A 20,009-nucleotide genomic window follows, 5' to 3' on the forward strand; every position below is an offset into this window, starting at 1 on the left:
GGGGGCGGCAGCCGTGACAGCCGCGGGAAGACACGAGAGGCTGCTAGAAGGACTTCCCGCGGCCAGCGCCATCACATGCCCACGCCGCAGGGAGGTGAGACTGAAGGAAGCACTTCCTTTCCCGTCTTCTCCCAGCAAGGGAAACCCCCAATGACCCGACACAGAGAGGCCATAGAAACGTCTTTATTGAAGAGGACAGGAGTCATGCTGAGTTTGGGGACATGCAGTGAAGGGGCAGTCGTGAGCTGTCCTTGGTGGTCGGGGCCCCAGGTCCGCCCTGGACCCCCTGGGCCTTCAGGTTCTCCCTCGAGCTGTTGGTCTGGCCCAGGTGCTGTGGGGTCCTTTGAGGCCAGTGACTAGAACGTAGATTGAAATCGGGGTTCCAGGATTTGAGATCCCCTCAGGGCCTTGGGGCCTTCCATTTATTAGAGATGGAGGCTTTAGGATTTGGGGTTCCCTTAGGGCTGGGGCTCTTGGAATTTGGTGTCTTGAAATCCATGGACTCGGGGCATTGAAATTCTCCAGTTTCCAGGGATGGGAATTCCTGTGTGGGGTTTCCTGGTGCCTGTGAATAGGGCTTGAGGTGTCTGGGAGCCTGGAATGCATATCCTGACTGCAGTCTCCTCCATACCAGGCACAAGGACCTCATGATTGGGTTTCCTGGGGGCTTGGGATTGGATTTTCAAATTTGGGATTCCCTGGGGATTTGGGATTCCATGATTTGGGGGTCCTAGGAGTTATGGCATTGGGGTCTTCTAGGGGCTGTAGGACTTGAGGGCACAGGGGAGTTTGGGACGTGTGTACTCTAGGGTTTGGGATCCCCAGAGTCCTAGAATGGGACCTCCAAATTTTGGGGTCCCCCAAAGGGGGAAGTCGTTACTTAAAAAATAGAGAATTTTCTGGGAGCCTGGCCAGCACAGGAGCTGTGGGCCATGTGGGGTGGGCTTCATACAAGGCACTGGGGGTTTCTTGAGGGTGCAGAGGGTAGGAAGACTTGGGGGGTCCTGTAATTAGCACTTCCAGGACTGTTTTGGTGTCTGTAAATTAGGGGTGACAGTGGGCTGGTTATGGTGGGTTTCTTCTTGAGGGATAAGAACAAGGGTCTTTGTTAATGAAGGAAGTCTCTGATTGAGGGGTTGGAATCTAAGGGCTTCAGGATGACCATGGGGTCACGACATCTTGAGGGGACTGATGTTAAATGGGGAACAATGACATGAATGTCTGTTACTCTTTTTCTTTGGGGGTGTGACCTATGTTTATTTCAAGAGGACTTAAGGGGCAGTGTTTGTTAATGGGGAGGTTTCTGATCCAGGGTTGGGTGATTCAAGAATGTTCTGTTGTAATGCATTATGTGGAGAGGGTCACCATCATTTGGGGTGATATGGAAATCTGTTAATCTGGGAATCTGCTCTGAGGGGTTGGGGATAGGGACTAGCCTGAAGGTGCTACTCAGGGAATCTCTTTCTGGGTGACATGGGGTCTGTATTTGGGGGTTATTATGGGAGTATCTGTTAATAATGGGGCCTCAATGATCACGGGCTGGCTAACAGGGGTCTCTACTCTGGATGTGTTACTGGGAATCTCTATCGCAGGGTGACTCAGGGCTCCTCGGGTGTCAGGAGATGCTAGTGGGGACTCTGTCTCTTTGTCAGGTGTCCAGGGCCTCTAAGACTGCATCTCCGCCCTCAGCATCCAGGGGAACCAGCAGCAGAACAGCAACCTGGAAAGGAGGATGACAGGGTCACGCCCTTAGGCAGGCAGCGGGGACATCTGCACCCATCACCCCCAGCCTTTCCCCCAGTGTTTGCTATCAGGCCTTTCTGGATTCTGCCTCTACCTCTCTGGCTGTGGTTTGTTTGTTTGTTTGTTTGTTTTCTGAGATGGAGTCTCACTCTGTCACCCAGGCTGGAGTGCCATGGCACGATCTCTGCTCACTGCAACCTCTGCCTCCCAGGTTCAAGCAATTCTCCTGTCTCAGCCTCCCAAGTAGCTGGGACTACAGGTGTATGCCATCGTGTCCGGCTAACTTTTGTGTTTTTGGTAGAGACGGGGTTTCACCATGTTGGCCAGGCTGGTCTTGAACTCCTGACCTCAGGTGATCTGCCTGCCTTGGCCTCCCAAAGTGCTGGGATTACAGGCATGAGCCACCCCGCCCGGTCTCTAGCTGTTGTTCTGAGGCTCGTATGGAGTGAAGGGTGTTCTGCTTCCTTTACCGGCCCACCCGAAAGTGGAAGTCACTAGAATTCAGTGCGGGGCCCTACACCCTAAAGACTGTTTCTGGGTATGCTTACAAGTCACAAGTTTTCCTAACCTCTCTTTCCAGCCCTGACCAGAGCTCCAGACCTCTGGGTCCAACTGCCTTATGGATCCCTCTCCCTGAATGTCACATAGGAGAGGGGACAGGGGTTGGCCACACACCTGGAAATGGAGTTCTCTGATGCAATGTCCTTTGGGGTCCGGACTGTGGTGAAGGTGCGTTTGGGCTGCGTCACTGAAGAGGAGGGCAGGATGTCAAGTGAGGGGATGACAGACCACCTGTGTCCTCAATACCCATCCAGACCCCTTCTTATTAATACCTCCCCATGTCTCCAGTCCCCACCTGGATCCTACATTCCCAATACCCATCTGGGCCCCTTGTCCATAATTCCCACCATGTCCCCCAGTGACTATCCCTGTCCCCAGTATCTGCTCAACCTCATGTCCCCGAAGAGCCTTGTTGCTAATTTCCTCATATCCTCTAGCACCTATCTTTTTGTGGACCTTGTCTCATCATTTTCCTGGACCCTGTGTCCCCAGTTAAATACCAGAGACTGTCACCAGTATATACCTGAGAACCCATGACCCTTCCTCCCATCCCCAAACATACACTCCTCCCAACATATCATCCCCTAACTCACTTGTCACTTGATGCACTTTTTTGGCTCCAACGCTGTCCCCGGGGGAATCAGTGGATCCGCCAATCCTGAGGAGACACAGGGAGGGGGAGAGGTCAGAGCCACAAGAGGCCAGGGTCTGACTGAGAGCTGGGCCCCAGGGATCTATGAGGAAAGGGCTGGGGGCTCGGGGGTGTCCACACTGTTCCGCTGGTCTGGGAGGAGGAGGCCATCTGAGGGGGGATCAGGGCTCCAGGTGGTGCCCTGGGTTTGGGCTGGAAGTTTGGGCTCACCTCTGAATACGGGATGCTGGTGCGAAGACCCCATGCCTCGGGGGGCAAGTGAAGTACCGGACACCGAAGACAGAGCCATCATGCTTGCCTGTGGGCTGGTCCAGCTCAATGCCATACCAGTAACCTGCAGCACGAGGGTGTCAGGATTTCTCAAGGCCCTGCCTGCCTCCCGGCCCAGAGTCCCCATCCTCACCTGGGGCAAAGTCTGTCTTCCCGTAGAAGCGCACGATCCCCTGCTTCTGGCCCGCGACAAGGACCTGGTCTCCAACCTCAGCCTTGGCCCCGTCACGCTGCTGCAAGCTGCCCAGAGATGGGGATGATGGGGTCTTCTTCTTGCCTAAGGGTAGAAGGTGTAGGAGGTGGGTAGGGGGGGTGAGGCCAGCTTTGGGAACCTCATGCCACCTGCAAAAACCCCAAGGTAGAAAACCCTGTTCTTCGTTTGAAGTGAAACTGAATCCCAGATGCCAGAGAATTAGGAAGGGGCTTTAGGCCTGAAGGGAAACTGAGTCAGAGAACCTGAAGAGAAACTGAGTCAGAGAACCTGAAGAACCCCAAAATCCTTTCTCAAAGCTGAGGATATGTTGGATAAGGAAAAGCTGAGTCAGAAGTCAGGAACCCAGAAACTGTCCTTTTAAAATGAAGGGAGAATTGGGTCCGAGAGTAAATCAGGCCATGTGCAGTGGTGCAGGCCTGTAATCCCAACATTTTGAGAGGCCGAGGCGGGCGGATCACTTAAGGTCAGGAGTTTGAGACCAGCCTGGCCAACATGGCAAAACCCTGTCTCTACAAAAAAAAATACAAACATTAGCCAGATGTGGTGGTGGGCGCCTGTAATCCCAGCTACTCGGGAGGCTGAGGCACGAGAATCGCTTGAACCTGGGAGGCGGAGGTTGCGGTGAGCCAAGATCGTGCCACCACGCTCCAGCCTGAGCAACAAGGCAAGACTCTTGACTCAAAAAAAAAAAAAAAAAAAAAAGTAAATCAAATGACAAAAGACAGGATCTCCAAGGATTCTTCCCTAAAACTGGGGAAGACCTTTGGGCCTGAGAGGAAACTAAGTCACAGAGGGCAGGGAACCCACAGGTCCTTCTAAGAACTAGGGGGGGCCAGTACTGAGCCAAAGGGGAAACTGAGTCACAGAAGTCAGGAACTCAGAGCTTGTCTTCCAAAACTGGAGTTTGGGCCTGAGGAGAAACTGAGTCACAGAAGCTGAGCTACCCACACAACATCCCCAAACTGGCTCTTCCCACCACATGGATCCCCTCTCTGACCTTTGTGTTCCCTGCGGCCTTTGCCGGTGACACGGGAGAAGTCCATCCGGGGGGTCCGGGGTGTGGAGGTGACAGAGGAGGGGGGTGCGTCCACTGCCTTGGAGATCTTGGACACGGAGGCAAAGAGACCTAGGGGTACAGAATCCGAGCCTGGTGTTGTCCAAGCCTCTGCCCTCAGCCCCCATCCTCCATCCCCTATTTCCCAGTCAGCAGCATCAGAACTGCTGAGTGGACACCCAGCCGCACCCCTCTTGGGCCCGAGGTCGGACTAACCCTGCTTGGGGGGGCAGATGAAGTACCGAACGCCCCCAACGCTGCCATCGTTCTTGCCCTCAGGTTCGTCCAGCTCCACGCCCACCCACTGGCCGCTGGCAAACTCCGTGGTCCCACAGAACCGCAGTGTGCCCGTCTGGGGAGAGAAGGGAGGAGATGGCTAAGGAAGGAATGCTGGGAGGCCAACGTGGAGTGCCCACACACGGGCAGCAAGGTGGGTTGCATGAGGCTGCCCTGGGCCCAAACCCAGGTCACACATCACCATTTGCTGGCTACATGACTTAACCTCTGTGTGCCTCAACTTCCTTTGCTGTGAAATGGGAACAGAAATTATACTCACCTTATAGGATTGTTAAAGGGTTGCCCTGTCTCATATAGTGAATAGTGACTAGCCACATAGGACAATGTAAATTTATTTATTTATTTATTTATTTATTTTTTATTAGTATTATTATTATTATTATTTTTTGAGACAGCGTCTCACTCTGTTGCCAGGCTGGAGTGCAGTGGCACGATCTCGGCTCACTGCAAACTCCATTTCCTGGGTTCAAGCAATTCTCCCATCTCAGCCTCCCAAGTAGCTGGGACTACAGGTGCACGCCACCACGCCTGGCTAATTTTTGTACTTTTAGTAGAGACGGGGTTTCACCCTGTTGGCCAGGCTGGTCTCGAATTCCTGACCTCAGGGGATCAACCTGCCTCGGCCTCCCAAAGTGCTGGGATTACAGGCATGAGCCACCATGCCTGGCCAACAATTTAAATTTAAACTAAGGCCGGGTGTGGTGGCTTATGCCTATAATCCCAACACTTTGGGATGCCAAGGCTGGAGGATCACTTGAGGCCAGGAGTTTCAGACCAGCCTGGGTGAAAATGGTGAGACCCTCTAATCTTAATCTGTTCCAAAAAACAAAGACAGCAAGACCCTATTCTCTATATAAGAAAGAAAAAAGGTAACCAGGTGCAGTAGCTCAAGCCTGTTGTCCCAGTTACTTGGGAGGCTAAGGTGGGAGGATCGCTTGAGCCCAGGAGTTCAAGGGTGCAGTGAGCTATGATGGTGCCACTGCACTCCAGCCTGGGCAACAGAGCAAGACCCTGTCTCAAAAATAAATAAATACATACCTTAGAAAGAAGACTCAGATGATTTTTAAATTTAAAAATAAATAAATTTAGTCTGGGCACGGTGGCTCACACCTATAATCCTAGCACTCTGGGAGGCCGAGGTGGGAGGATCACCTGAGGTCAGGAGTTCAAGACCAGCCTGGCCAACATGGTGAAACCCCCATCTCTACTAAAAATACAAAAATTAACCAGGCATGATGGCGCACGCCTGTAATCCCAGCTACTCGGGAGGCTGAGGCAGGAGAATTGCTTGAACCCAGGAGGGTTGCAGTGAGCCCAGATAGCACCACTGCACTCCAGCCTGAGCAACAGAGCAAGACTCTGTCTCAAGAAAAAATATAAATAAATAAAAATACAAGTCAATACATTTAAACTAAATTAAAAATGCACTTCCCCAGTCACACTAGCCATATTTCAAGTGCTCAATTGTCACATGTGGCTTGTAGCTACTTTACTGGACAGCACAGACAGAATATTTCCACCATTACAGAAAGCTCTGTTGGACAGGGCTGTCATAGAGAAATTAAAGCCCTCAGAACAGGGCTTGGTATTAAGTAAAGGATCAGCAAGTATTCGTTATTGAAATTTTTTTTTTTTCTATTTTAGAGACAGGGTCTCACTCTGTGGTCCAGGCTGGAGTGCAGTGGTGCAATCATAGCTCAGTGTAACCTTGAACTCCTGGGTTCAAGCAATCTTCCCTCCTCAGTCTCCCGAGTAGCTGGGACTACAGGTGAACACCACCAAAGCCTGGCTAATTAAAACAACAACAACAACAACAAACTTTTTTTAAAAATAGAAATGGAGTATCCCTATGTTGCCCAGGTTAGTTTCAAACTCCTGGCCTCAAGCGATCCTCCCCATCTTGGCCTCCCAAAGTGCTGGGATTACAGGTGTGAAGCCACTGTGCTCAGCCTGTTAGCTATTATCATGCTGTAACTTTGGTCAGGGGACTTATTGAGCCTCAGTTTCATCTGTAAAATAGAGATAGTAAGCCACCTCATGGAGTGATCGTCTGGCGGAAACTTTTTTTTTTTTTTTTTAGACAGGGTCTCGCTTTGTTGCCCATGCCAGGGGTGCAGTGGCACGACCCTGGCACAGTGCAGCCTCAAACTCCTGGGCACAAGTGATCCTCTCACTTCAGCCTCCCAAGTAGCTAGGACTACAGGTGCGTGCCACCATGCCTGGTTAATTTTTTCATTTTTAGTAGAGATGAGGTCTCACTATGTTGCCCAGGCTGGTCTCGAATTCCTGGGCTCAAGCAATCCTTCTGCCTCAGCCTCCCAAAGTGCTGGGATTACAGGCATGAGCCACCACATTTGGCGGAAACATTTTTAATACATGTAAACTTGCTTAGCTGCAGTGAGACTTTAGTGAGTGTGGTTATTATCATTATGGGAGGCTCATTCACCTCTCCATGCCTCAGTTCCTGGTCCATATAATGGGCTAATTAATTAGTGCTGATCTTTTTTTATTTATATTTATTTATTTATTTTTTGGAGACGGAGTCTCACACTTTGGCCCAGGCTGGAGTGCAGTGGCGCGATCTTGGCTCACTGCAAACTCCGCCTCCTGGGTTCATGCCATTCTCCTGCCTCAGCCTCCTGAGTAGCTGGGACTACAGGCACCTGCCACCATGCCCGGCTAATTTTTTGTATTTTTAGTAGAGACGAGGTTTCACTGTGTTAGCCAGGATGGTCTCAATCTCCTGACCTCGTGATCCGCCCACCTCAGCCTCCCAAAGTGCTGGGATTACAGGCGTGAGCCACTGCGCCCCGCCAATTAATGCTGATCTTAAGAGTGTTGGTGGAGGGACTGGAACAGTGCCTGGCACACACAAAGAGCATTTAGTATGCACCAGACTCTGTTCTAATGGCCTTATGCATTTTAATTAATTTAAACCTCAGCCAGCCCCCTAAGGTGGTTACTATTATTATCTCCATTTACAGATGAAGACATTGACACCCAAAGATGCAGAATCACTGGCTCCAGGTCCCACAGGTGGGAAGTTGCAAAGCTGAGATTTACCTGGGCAAGTCCCTGAGCCTGAGCTCATGACGCTGTGCTATGCTGCTTCTCTAAGGGGCAGTGATTAGTATTCTGTGTCTTCAGATAAAGGTTTTCACCTGTTGGAGCCTCTTATAGTCTGGCTTGTAAAATGGGAAGAGTCAACCCAACCTTCCTTCAGAATTGTGCAATGGATATGATTAGATCGTGCACAGCAGAATGCTTTCTGGATGGGGCCGGGCGCAGTGGCTTATGCCTGTAATCCCAGCACTTTGGGAGCCAAGGCGGGCGAATCGCTTGAGGGCAGGAATTTGAGACCAACCTGGCCAATATGGTGAAACCCGTTGCTACTAAAAATAAAAATAAAAGGCCGGGCGCGGTGGCTCACGCCTGTAATCCCAGCACTTTGGGAGGCTGAGGCGGGCGGATCACAAGGTCAGGAGATCGAGACCATCCTGGCTAACACGGTGAAACCCTGTCTCTACTAAAAATACAAAAAATTAGCCGGGCGTGGTGGTGGGCGCCTGTAGTCCCAGCTACTGGGGAGGCTGAGGCAGGAGAATGGCATGAACCCAGGAGGCGGAGCTTGCAGTGAGCTGAGATCGCGCCACTGCACTCCAGCCTAGGCAACAGAGCAAGACTCCATCTCAAAATAATAATAATAATCATAATCATAGTAATAAAAATAAACTCAGGCTTGTTGGCACACACTTGTAATCCCAGCTATGCAGAAGGCTAAGACATGAGACTAGCTTGAATCTGGGAGGTGGAGGTTGCTGTGAGCCAAGATCGTGCCACTGCACTCTGGCCTGGGTGACAGCAAGACCCTGTCTCAAAAACACAAAAACAAAATTCAAACTCCTTCCAGTAGCCTACAGGTCTGCTGTGACCCAGCCTTGCTGACCTCTCCACCTCACCGCCCTTCCCATAACTCCCCTCGTCAACACTGCCCCTTCCTGCCTCTGGGTCTCCATACCTACTGCATCCTCTGCTTCCTTATCTTTGCAAAGGAAGTTCTTTCCTATCTCAGTTTGGACATCACCTCCTCAGAGAAGCCTTCTCAGAACACCCCAGCTAAAACCACTCCAGCATTCAGCCAGGGACAATTTACTAAATCCAAACATGTAATGGTGTTCACAGCCCTTGTTGCTACCAGAAATTACCTTTTTTTTTTTTTTTTCAATAGAGGCAGGATCTCACTATGTTGCCCAGGCTGGTCTCTAACAACTCCTGACCTCAAGTGATCTTCCCACCTCGGCCTCCCAAAATGCCGGGATTAGAGGTGTGAACTACCGTGCCCAGCCCAGAAATCATCTCAACCATAGGTTTACTTTCTTGACTGTCTCCCCTTCATTACAAGTGGAGCCCCATGACAGCAGGGCGGGGGCAGACACAGCCCTCCCTCCCTAAGGACAGACTGGGTCCCGTATGGAGTCCAAGGGACACCGGGAAATGAGTGAAGTTGGAGTCCCTGGATAAATGAAGATTCTCTCTGCCCTCTCAGCTGTGATACCCGCTCCCCCAAGCTGAGACTCCTTTCTCCCTTTCTTTCCCTGGCTTGCTCCTCCACATCTGCAATTTGGGTACATTCCCCATCATACCCCAATCACTCTGGCCTGGACTTGCCTAGCCAGACTTGTCTCTGAGAGCAGAGGGGCCTGATCGAGGACCACAAGACCCGGGGGGAGCCACAGGTGCACAGAGCTGCACAGATCACTCTGCTCACCCCTCCCCATGGCAGCCATGACCACTCTCGGCCGTCACTGTCAGATGACGGGTTGTTTCCCCCCCTGGATGGAAAGCTCAGCACAGGGTGAGGCTCAAAGGAGACACCCACGGAACAACTGAGATAAAATCAAGTACTGGGTGGATAGTTAGGGCAGCAAGTAGACAAAGGGCAGGGACTGCACTCTGCCCGAGGATGCAGCTACAAGGGATTAAGGGGCTGAGTCCCACCCCCACCCACCATGCAAACACACATCCCAGCCCCTGACCTTCTGGCCATCCAGCAGCACGCGGTCTCCCAGGCGCAAGCCCAGTGCGCTAAGCATGAGATTGCCTGGGACGTTGTCATAGTTGGGTAGCGTGACCTTGGGGAGGGCGCAAGATAGTGGCACTGCCTCTTCCAGAAGCGTCCGCAGCTCCTTGGCCACCAGTGCCGCCTCTGCCTTGTCCAGGGACATGTCCATAGGATCTGGGACCACCTCCGCCGGCACCTGTCCTTTTCGATTCTGGGGGCCAATGGGAAGAGAAGGCGGGGACTCAGTGGCACAGGTCACACCCCCATGGAGGCCCTGCCCCTAGAGACCACCAGTCTGGGTGATGCAGGGGTAAGACTAGGTCATATCCTGGGCCAACCTGGGAATAAGAAGGGTCGGGGCAAGGCGGGGTAAGGTGGCTCACGCCTGTAATCCCAGTATGTTGTGAGGCCGAGGCAGGCAGATGCTTGAGGTCAGGAGTTCAAGACCAGCCTGGCCAACATGGTGAAACCTTGTCTGTACTAAAAATACAAAAATTAGCCGGGTGTGGTGGCGTGTGCCTGTAATCCCAGCTACTCGGGAGGCTGAGGCAGGAGAATCGCTTGAATCCGGGAAGCAGAGGTTGCAGTGAGCCAAGATCATGCTACTGCACTCCAGCCTGGGTGACAGAGCGAGACTCCGTCTCAAAAAAAAAAAAAAGAAGGGGCAGGGCAGAAAGGTGCAGACCACATCCCCAGGGAAACCCACCCCTGAGACCCAGGGCCGGGGGTGTGTCAAGTAATTGAGGGTGGGCCTGGGGGTGTAGGCAGTAGGGATGAGGGCCACACTTCAGTGCTGTAGGTCACGCCCTCAGGGAGGCAATCTCTGGAGACTCCAAGCCTGTAATGAGGACATGTGGGAGATGAACATTGAGAATGGGCTCCTGTGGGCTGGGTGCAGTGGCTTATGCTTATAATCCTAGCAATTTGTGAGGCCGAGGTGGGCAGATCACCTGAGGTCAGGAGCTCGAGACCAGCCTGGCCAACATGGTGAAACTCCATCTCTACTAAAAATACAAAAATTAGCCGGGTGTGGTGGCGCATGCCTATAATTCTACCTACTCGGGAGGCTGAGGCAGGAGAATCGTTTGAACCTGGTAGGCAGAGGTTGCAGTGAGCCGAGATTGCACCACTGCACTCCAGCCTGGATGACAGAGCCAGTCTCTGTCTCAAAAAAAAAAAAGAAAAAAAAAAAAATTAGAGAGAGTGAGAGTGGGCTCCTGTGGTATAGAAGTCAGGAGTCAAACTCTGGGCCAGTGGAAAATGGGGAGAGGCAGGGTCTCAGGGGCACAGGCCATGTTACCCCAACATACATGTGCCTGGACGGCTGCAGGGTAATTAGCATTGTGGATGGAGCCTGGTAATGCATAGGTCAGAGGTCAAAGATCATATTGAGGGCTTAGGAGAGGACCAACCCTCTCATTCACAGAGGGCCTAGCCCAACTTTCCTCATGACCTTGAAATGCTGTTATGCACTGCCACAGGGTAGGCTGGATGACCCTGGGCAGATCCCTTAATCTCTGCCTCAGTTTCCCCATTGTAAAACAAGGCTTATAATAGACTTCACCTGACATGTAATGAACACTAGGCATATTTCAGCTGTTATTGCATTTGCTGAATGTACAGACGGCATTTGTAGTATCTGGGGAGTCACGGGAAACGCAGAGACCTGCTGGAGGGAAGTGGGGGAGGAAGGGAGCAGGAGGGTAACGGGTTCTGGGCAAGGGTGGCAGTACCCTCAGCGCAGGGTTGGCGCCGTGCTCCAGCAAACATTTGGCGGCGCCCAGGCACAGGCTGGAAGCAGCGATGTGCAGGGCTGAGCCGTGGTTGAAGTCACTGCACGTGGAGTTCACCACTGGAAGTGGGCAAGAGGAGGGGTTCCGGGTGAGCGCCTGTGGGACCCCAGCCCTCCTCCCACCTCGGGGCTCATCTCTTAACTTGCAGGTCCCAGAGCCTCCGACGCAGAGCCCCGCCCCCACCTCGGAGCCCCCCTCTCCCTTGGCAGCCCCGACCCTCCCTAGAGTGGTAGTCCCTGAGCCCCCTCTCCCACGCCTCCAACCTCCCGCTATCTCTTCAGATCACCGTCCTCCTTCCCCTCGCAGCCTGGCCTCACCTGGGTCTCCGCGTCCCTCACCCAGGTCCTTGCCCCCTCCCAGCCAGGGCTCTCCTCCTCACCTCGCGGCCTCGCACCCTTCAGCAGCACACGCACGAGGTCGGGCACATCAAAATAGGCCGCGTAGTGAAGCGCGTTCATGTTGGTCCAGCGGCTGCGCAGCGTCACATCTGCGCCCAGCGCCAGCAGCTGCTGCGAGAGGCGCACGGCTGCCGCGGGGTCCCCTGCGCGATAGGCCGGGTCAGCTTGGAACCCCCATTCCAGAGCATGGGCCCAGTGCACGGGGAGGACCCTGGGCTTCAGGGACTATACTTTGGGATCCGAAGCTTCGGGTTCCAGATGGGGCCTGAGTTCTGGGTGGTTTTCAGCGTGTTGGGTCTGGGGGCCTAGGCTTTGGGGCTTATGACTTGGGGGTGGGGGGCCCTCACCGACTCCGTGGGCCCCAGCTTTGCACGCATAGTGGAGCAGTGTCATGTCGGTCAGCCCGTCACGATCGTTCACATGGCAGCCTCGGCGCAGAATCTGTGAGTACCAGGGGAACAGGGAGGGTCACCCACACGTGGGGAACCACATCCCCTCTCCCCCTGGTTTCCCCAGTGTTCTCACCTCATTGCCGATGACGTCTATCTTGTGCTGGACTTGGGGCACCCACTGGCGCACAATGGCAAACAGCTCGGGGATGGTGGTCTGAGGGTCAAACAGGATCTCCTGACACGCCGGGTCATTGGGATCGAAGAAGGTGAAAGCTGGGGTGGCAAGAGGTCCAAGGTCACCCCACGCAACTGACCCCCTCCTTCCAGCCTCAGTAGGGGAGCTGTAGGTCTTTGCCTTTTAGAGCCTCTAATGCAGGGTCTCAAGCTGGTGGCACATGGGCCACAGTCAACCCACAGGCATTTTTTGTGTGGCCAGCATGAGGTTTCAAACTCAGGTGGGTTCACATAAAAATCTCGATGCCCAGTGTGTCTTGAAAAATTGGAAGATCAGGCAATTCCCATATAGCAGCAAACTCCACCCCCTGAAACAAAAGCCTGACAGAGAGTGCAGTACCTTGGAGTCTGCATGTCCAGGCGGACTGCTACTGACCTCACCCACTGTTGCCCTGTGAGAGTATGAGTGAAGTTTGGCTGAATCTCCAGAGCAAAAATAAATAAAGCCAGAAGCCCTGGTTTTTAATAAAACTCTCTCAATTGTTTCAAATACCATGCAGTCCATATCAAATGTATCCATGACTGGGCACAGTGGTTCACATCTGTAATCCCAATGCTTTGGGAGGCCGAGGCAGGAGGATTGCTTGAGCCCATAAGTTCAAGACCAGCCTGGGCAACATAGCAAGACCCCTGTCTTTACAAAAAGTTTTAAAATTAGCCAGGTGTGGTGGTGCGCATTGGAGCTACTCAAGGAGATTGAGACAGGAGGATTGCTTGAGCCCAGGAGTTCAAGGCTGCAGTGAGCCATGATTGTGCCACTACACACCAGCCTGGGCAACAGAGCAAGACCCCGACTCTGGAAATATAAAAAATAAAAATAGAGGCTGTGCGCGGTGGCTCACGCCTGTAATCCCAGCACTTTTGGAGGCCGGGGCGGGCGGATCACCTCAGGTCAGGAGTTCGAGATCAGCCTGGTCCAACGTGGTCAAACCCTGACTCTACTAAAAATACAAAAATTAGCCAGGCGTGGTGGTGGGCGCCGGTAATCCCAGCTGCTCGGGAGGCTGAGGCAGGAGAATCACTTGAACTCAGGAGGCAAAGGCTGCAGTGAGCTGAGATGGCACCGCTGCACTCCAGCCTGGGTGACAGAGAGTGAGACTCCATCTCAAAAAAAGTAAATAAATAAATAAAAATGAAAATAAAATAAAATGTATCCATGAGCAGGAATCAACCTGTGCCCAGCCAGGGTGGTGCCTAGAGGCGCTTCTGTCTCTTCCCACTCGACTCTAAGGAGTACTGCTCTCTGTGACGTCAGCACCCAGCACAGGGCCCTGGCACGTGGCAGGAACTCAGTGCGTGGTAAATGAATGACTACATGAATGATCAGATTATACACAGCCCAGGGAAGTGCCACATAGAAGGTGTCTCCAGGAATCAGCCGGCATGCTCCTTTTAGAACTGCAGTCACATCATAGCCCTTCTTGGCTTAGAACCCTCCTCCAGCTCCCAACCCATCCAGAGTACAGACCAAAGTCTTCCCCACGGCCCTCAGGGCTCTGCACATCCAGCCCCTCAGTTCTCAGCCCTCTCCCCTCACTTATTCCCCTTCCCTCATTTCCCACACTGGGCTCCCTCTGTCCCTCCCACGTGCCAAGGAAATTCTTGTCTCAGGGTCTTGGCACTTGCTGTTTTTCTCACTCAGGATAGACTTCCCACACATCTTCACAAAGCTTTATAAATCTTTGCTCAAATGTCATCTCCTCAGAGAGGCCTTCCCAAACCACACTGTCTAAATCGGCACCCGCCCTTCTCCATCTCCTACTCTTTTTTTTTTTTTTTTTTTTTTTTAGAGATAGGGTCTTGGTTGGGCATGGTGGCTCACGCCTGGAATCCCAGCACTTTGGGAAGCCAAGGCTGGCAGATCATGAGGTCAGCAGTTCGAGACCAGCCTGACCAACATGGTGAAACTCCATCTCTACTAAAAATACAAAAATTAACTGGGCGTGGTGGTGGGTGCCTGTAATCCCAGCTACTCAGGAGGCTGAGGCAGGAGAATCGCTTGAACTCGGAAGGCAGAGGTTGCAGTGGGCCAAGATTGCACCATTGCACTCCAGCCTGGAGTCCGTCTCAAAAAAAAAAAAAAAAAAGGGTCTGTTGGAATGCAATAGTATGATCATAGCTCGCTACAGCCTTGAACTCCTGGGTTCAAGTGATCCTCCTGCTTCAGCCTCCCTGGTAGCTAGGACTACAGTATACATCACCATGCCCAGCAATTTTTTTTTTTTTTTTTTTTTTTGTAGTGACAAGATTTTGCTATGTTGCCCAGGCTGGTCTCGAACTCCTGGGCTCAAGTGATCCTCCCACTTTGGCTTCCCAAAGCACTGAAATTACAGGTGTGAGCCACCATGCCCAGCCCTTTATTTATGTACTTATTTTTATCATAGCTCATATCACTACTTGACATGTTTACTCCTCTTTCTCCCTCCTTCATTTCCTCTCTTCTTCCCTCACTAGGATCTAAATGCTATGATTCCATTCTGCCTCATTCACTCCTTTATCCCCAAGGCCAGGCACAGCACATGACACACAGTAGGTGCTCAGTCAATCTCTGTTGAATTAATGTACAAATTTAACAGATACATGATTTCCTCTTGGAGTCCACCTTAGCCTTCTCCCTGTCCTCGACCACATTTCCAGATTTCTTCACATTCTGGGACAAAACCTCTCCCGCTCTACAAGCAAGACTGCTTGGAGGGCTCAGCCTATACCCTCCGACCTCCCACTGAGTCACAGGCCCCAGCCACCTCCAGCTGCATTTCCAAAGGAGATTTTCCAGTTTTCTGAGGTACAGCCCCCCCACACCTCAGGCCCCAGATAACTTCCTTTTTCTTTTTTCTTTTTTTGAGACAGGGTCTCACTGTGTCACCCAAGCTGGAGTGCAGTGGTGCAATCCTAGCTTACTGCAGCATCGAATTCTCAGGCTCAAGTGATCCTCCCACCTCAGCCTCTGGAGTAGCTGGGACTACAGGTACCCACCATGCCTGGCTAATTTCTGAATTTTCTGTACAGATGGGGTCTTGCTCCATTGCCCAGGCTGATCTCGAACTCCTGGCCTCAAGCAATCCTCCCGCCTCGGCCTCCTAGAGTGCTAGGATTATAAGCCAGAACCACTGTGCCTAGCCAACTTTCTTATTTTTCTATTAGACTGAAGTCAACTTGTAGTCTCCCTGATCTACCTCTAGTGGGTGACATGTCCATGGATGCCATCTGTCTTGCTCTATCCTGGCAACGCTGACTCTCTGAACCTGGTTTCTGAACCTCACAGCTGCCGGGGATTCCCAGCCTGCATGTCTTCCAAATTCCCCTCCTACATCCAACTCTGGCTGCACTCCATCCCCTTCTACCCAGTACCCAGAGGGAGCTTTCAAACTACAAATCAGACCTGCCACTCCTCTGCTCTTAAACACCCTCCCCTTGCCACTCTTCTCCCCTGTCCCACTTAGAATATAACCAAAGTCCTCACTGTAGCCTTGAAGGCCCTTCCAGATCTGGCCTATGCCAACCTCTCACCTCAACCTTGATCATTCCCTGAATGCAGCTCCAGGATCTTTCTGTTCCAAGTTCAATTCTGCCTCAGGGCCTTTGCACTTGCTGCTGTCTGCCTGGAACACTCTTTTTCCAGCTCTCTTATGGCTGATTCCTCCCCATGCTCTGGGTCCCAAACTAAATGTTACCTACTCAGAAAGACCAGCCCTGACTACCCCTGCAGGTAGCTGCCCCCTAGTCATTATCGTATCTCCACCTTTAATTTCTTTTTCTTTTTTTTTTTTTGAGACAGTCTTACTCTGTCACCCAGGCTGGAGTGTAGTGGCTCGATCTTGGGCAACCTCTGCCTCCCAGGTTCAAGCGATTCTACTGCCTCAGCCTCCCGAGTGGCTGGGATTACAGACATATGCCACTATACCCAGCCAATTTTTGTATTTTTAGTAGAGATGGGGTTTCACCATGTTGGCCATGGCTGGTCTCAAACTCCTGACCTCAGGTGATCCGCTGGCCTCAGCCTCCCAAAGTGCTGGGATTACAGGCGTGAGACACCATGCCCGGCCCACCTTTTCTTTCTTTCATAGCACTCACTCCAATCTGAATTTATCTGATTTCTGATTTATTTATCTGTTCACTTGTTTAGTCTCTCCTTCTCTCCTGCAAGGGAGGATCATGCCTGGATCACTTAGGATTAAATCTCCGGCACCCAGCATAAGGCTTGTCACAGACTAGCAGCACTCGATAAATATCGCTCGGTCAATGATTAGACACTTTCAGTTTCTCCAAGAGGCTGCCCTCTCAGCACCATACCCTCCTACCTCAGATCCTTTACCCAGTGGTTACCTCTCCTGGGAGCCCTTTCCCCTGACCCTTCTCTTAGTTAACCCCAACTCACCCTCCAGTCTTCTCAACTGTAACCTCCTCAGGGAAACAATGTCTTAAAAAACTCTTGCCGCAGCTTGTTTATGGTAAATACAATTTTCATAATGTCTTGTAATTACATATTTATATTACATTATATTTTTCTTTCTTGCATATAAACCTAAATGTGAAAAATTACATTATGGTTTAATACCTATTTGTGTGGCTGTTACTGAAGCCTGTGAGTTGTCTCAGGGCAAAGACTGGGTCTCTCTTGCCCCCTGCTGTGGCCCCAGCCCCTAGCATAAAGCCAGGTCCACAGCCGCTTTCAAAAAATGATTGTTGAATGACTAAATGATGGAATGATGTGTCATGAGTCAAAGACTAGGAGTATTACAATTCCATTCTCCAATGGGTGAATGAATGAATTAACGAGGGGTGCTCTGCAGCCAAGATTCCTCTGGACCACCTTCAAATTCCCCAGAATTCTCCCACCATCACCACCAGCAGAGCACAGCCCACCCTCCCCGGCCACCCAACGCTCCAGGCCAGATTCCAGGGTGGGGACAGTGGTTACCGTAGTCCTTAGGGAGGGGGGCAGGTGCCGAGGGGTGCACAACAGGCTTCTGCCGGCGCTCCTGGGTGGGGCTGGGGGCCTCGGGGACGGGTTCATCCTCCTCCTCCTCTTCTTCCTCCTCTCCTCGGGGTGGCGGGGCCATCGGGGCAGGATCTGTCTTAGTCATGGTCCTCGGTGGCCCTCGGGGGGCGGGTGCAGAGTTGGGGGCAGCCTTCAGGCAAATCCTGGAGGCAGAGGTCAGCTGGAGAGGGTGCCCGGCAGGCTCCAGGGTCCAAGCCCCTAGGAGCTTCCAGGGCCCCGGGTGGCCTCCGCGCAACTGGATCTTGGGCAACCATAGGGACCCCCGTTACCCATAGAGGGCCCCGGTGTGTGCGCCCAGCGCCTGCCACCTCCCCCAGGCCCAGCCCCCCATTCTTCTCCTCCCGCGTCAGGCCCCTCAGTCGCGGCTGCCCCCTCCCCGGGTTTGTTTATCTCGGGATTCAGGATGCTTCGCCCCTCCCCTTCTCCGCGGGCCGCCCCCTCCCCATCTTACCTCGGGCAGACAGCGCTGGGGACCAAAGTGGAGACTGGGGAGACTGTGGGAGCAATGGGGTGTCGGTGTCAGGGGACGTGATGGGGGAGGCAAGGGAGACAGAGAGAAGGGGACGAGGCCCAGACGCCGACAGGGGGTGGGGGCGGAGAGGGAGGGGCGCGACTGCGCATGCGCCTGCTGCCCCCCTACCGGCGGCGGGGGAGGAGGGACCAGGAGGAGGGACCGGGAGGCGCTCGCATTGATGGAGGGGCCAGAGGCGGCGACTGAAAGGGGAGAGGCTCCGAGCACAGGGAGAGGAAGAGATGGCTACGGAAAGGAGCGAGATGAGCAGATACAACGGCAAAAGAGAGGGCTGAGAGAGCGGGCACAGATCTTCTCCATCCCCTTCCCCCACGCCTGCAAACCAGGCCGGTGAGGGCAGTGGTCTTGGGGCGTGGTGACGATGGGGACCCTCTAGGGGACCCTCTCTCTAGGACCCTAGACCGGACCCCTTCTCCAAGCTCACCATTCATAATGGGTGCCTCAGAGGGGTGATTTCCTAGAGACTCCTATCATGATCATCTCATCCTTACCATCATAATGCGAGGCTCACAGACTGGGGCCCACAGAGGTTAAGCAGCTTGCCCAAAAGTACATGAGTAGGTGATGGAGCGAACATTTGAAACCAGACAGTCTGTAAAGTCTGATTTTTATTTTTATTATTTCCTAGACAGGGTCTCACTCTGTCACCCAGGCTACAGTGCAGTGTTGCGATCTTGGCTCACTGCAGCGTCAAACTTCTGGGCTCAAGCCATCCTCCCACCTCAACCTCCCGAGTAGCCGAGACCACACGTGCATGCCACCATGTCTGGAGAATTTTTTTTGAGACAGGGTTTTGCCATGTTGCCCAGGCTGGTCTTGAACTCCTGACCTCAAGGGATCCTCCTGCCCCTGCCACCCAAAGCGCTGAGATTACAGGCACCAGTCACCATGCCCAGCTTTGATTCTTAATCACCATGCTACATGCCTGTAGCAGTGTCTGGGAAACAGATCTGCCGATTGACCCCTCCAACTCTCTCAGAACCTGTATCTTCCCCACGGAGGCCTCCTGAAGCCAGCCCAGGGTCCTGGCTCCATTGTCATGGCTTGGCTTCCCACCTGGAGCTGTAGCCTGCTCTGCCTCAAATCATCCCAGCCTGGATGGGGCTGGGTGACAGCCTTGAACACCTCATCCTTCTAATGCACAGGTCCAGTAGCTCCATCTCCAAAAGATTTCTAGGATCTCACTCTCCCCGCTACCCTGGGCCCTCATCTTGGTCCATCCTTCTTCTTCTGCCACCAGCACTATGGCAGCAGCCTCTTACCTGCTGTCCCCGTCCTCCTCCAACATGCAGCCACAGGGACCCATGAACACCTGTCACTTTGGAGCCCTCTTTCCCTCAGAGGGGTCTGCCAGCTGCACCTCACTCCAGGTAGAAGCCAAGGCTCTCAGCCATGGCCCACAAGGGCCTATGTGAACCTGCCCCATCATCTCTGCACTCACCTCCTCTCACCCTCTTTTGTTCACTCCACCCCAGCCACACTGGCCTCCTTGCTTCTCCCTACCCCAGGACCTTTGCACTGGCTCTTTTTTTTTTTGAGATGGCAGTCTCACTGTTCCCCAGGCTGGAGTGGAGTGGCATGATCTCTGCTCACTGCAACCTCTGTCTTCCAGGTTCAAGCGATTCTCCTGCCTCAGCCTCCCGAGTAGCTGGGATTACAGGCCTGTGCCACCACACCCAGCTAATTTTCGTATTTTTAGTAGGGACGGGGTTTCGCCATGTTGGCCAGGCTGGTCTCAAACTCCTGACCTTAGGTGATCTGCCTGCCTCAGCTTCCCAAAGTGCTGGGATGACAGGCGTGAGCCA

The 20,009-nt window shown here is 52.8% G+C and overlaps 1 protein-coding gene across 1 annotated transcript; it reads right to left on the reverse strand.

Moving 5' to 3' along the window:
- Nucleotides 1-167: 167 nt before the first annotated feature.
- On the reverse strand, nucleotides 168-18,308 carry CLIP3 (CAP-Gly domain containing linker protein 3). The gene is made up of 14 exons (XM_003816099.5): nucleotides 18,124-18,308; nucleotides 17,592-17,815; nucleotides 12,570-12,709; nucleotides 12,392-12,485; nucleotides 12,026-12,187; nucleotides 11,587-11,705; nucleotides 9,828-10,064; nucleotides 4,711-4,846; nucleotides 4,438-4,566; nucleotides 3,360-3,503; nucleotides 3,167-3,290; nucleotides 2,898-2,962; nucleotides 2,419-2,491; nucleotides 168-1,720 (listed from the first exon to the last, which is right to left on the reverse strand). Exons 2-14 carry the CDS (start codon nucleotides 17,755-17,757, stop codon nucleotides 1,666-1,668), a joined length of 1,644 nt encoding a protein of 547 aa, XP_003816147.1. The 5' UTR covers nucleotides 17,758-17,815; nucleotides 18,124-18,308; the 3' UTR covers nucleotides 168-1,665.
- Between the last annotated feature and the right edge of the window lie 1,701 nt (nucleotides 18,309-20,009).

Source organism: Pan paniscus, chromosome 20, assembly GCF_029289425.2.
Source record: "Pan paniscus chromosome 20, NHGRI_mPanPan1-v2.0_pri, whole genome shotgun sequence".
NCBI classification, from domain to species: Eukaryota; Metazoa; Chordata; class Mammalia; order Primates; family Hominidae; genus Pan; species Pan paniscus.

Coding starts and splice junctions, on each gene's coding strand:
- CLIP3 (XM_003816099.5), bottom strand. CDS start 17,757: ATGACTAAGACAGATCCTGCCCCGATGGCCCCGCCACCCCGAGGAGAG. Junction 12,486..12,569: donor TAGACGTCATCGGCAATGAG/GTGAGAACACTG, acceptor TGGTACTCACAG/ATTCTGCGCCGAGGCTGCCA. Junction 11,706..12,025: donor GAAGGGTGCGAGGCCGCGAG/GTGAGGAGGAGA, acceptor GCCCACTTCCAG/TGGTGAACTCCACGTGCAGT.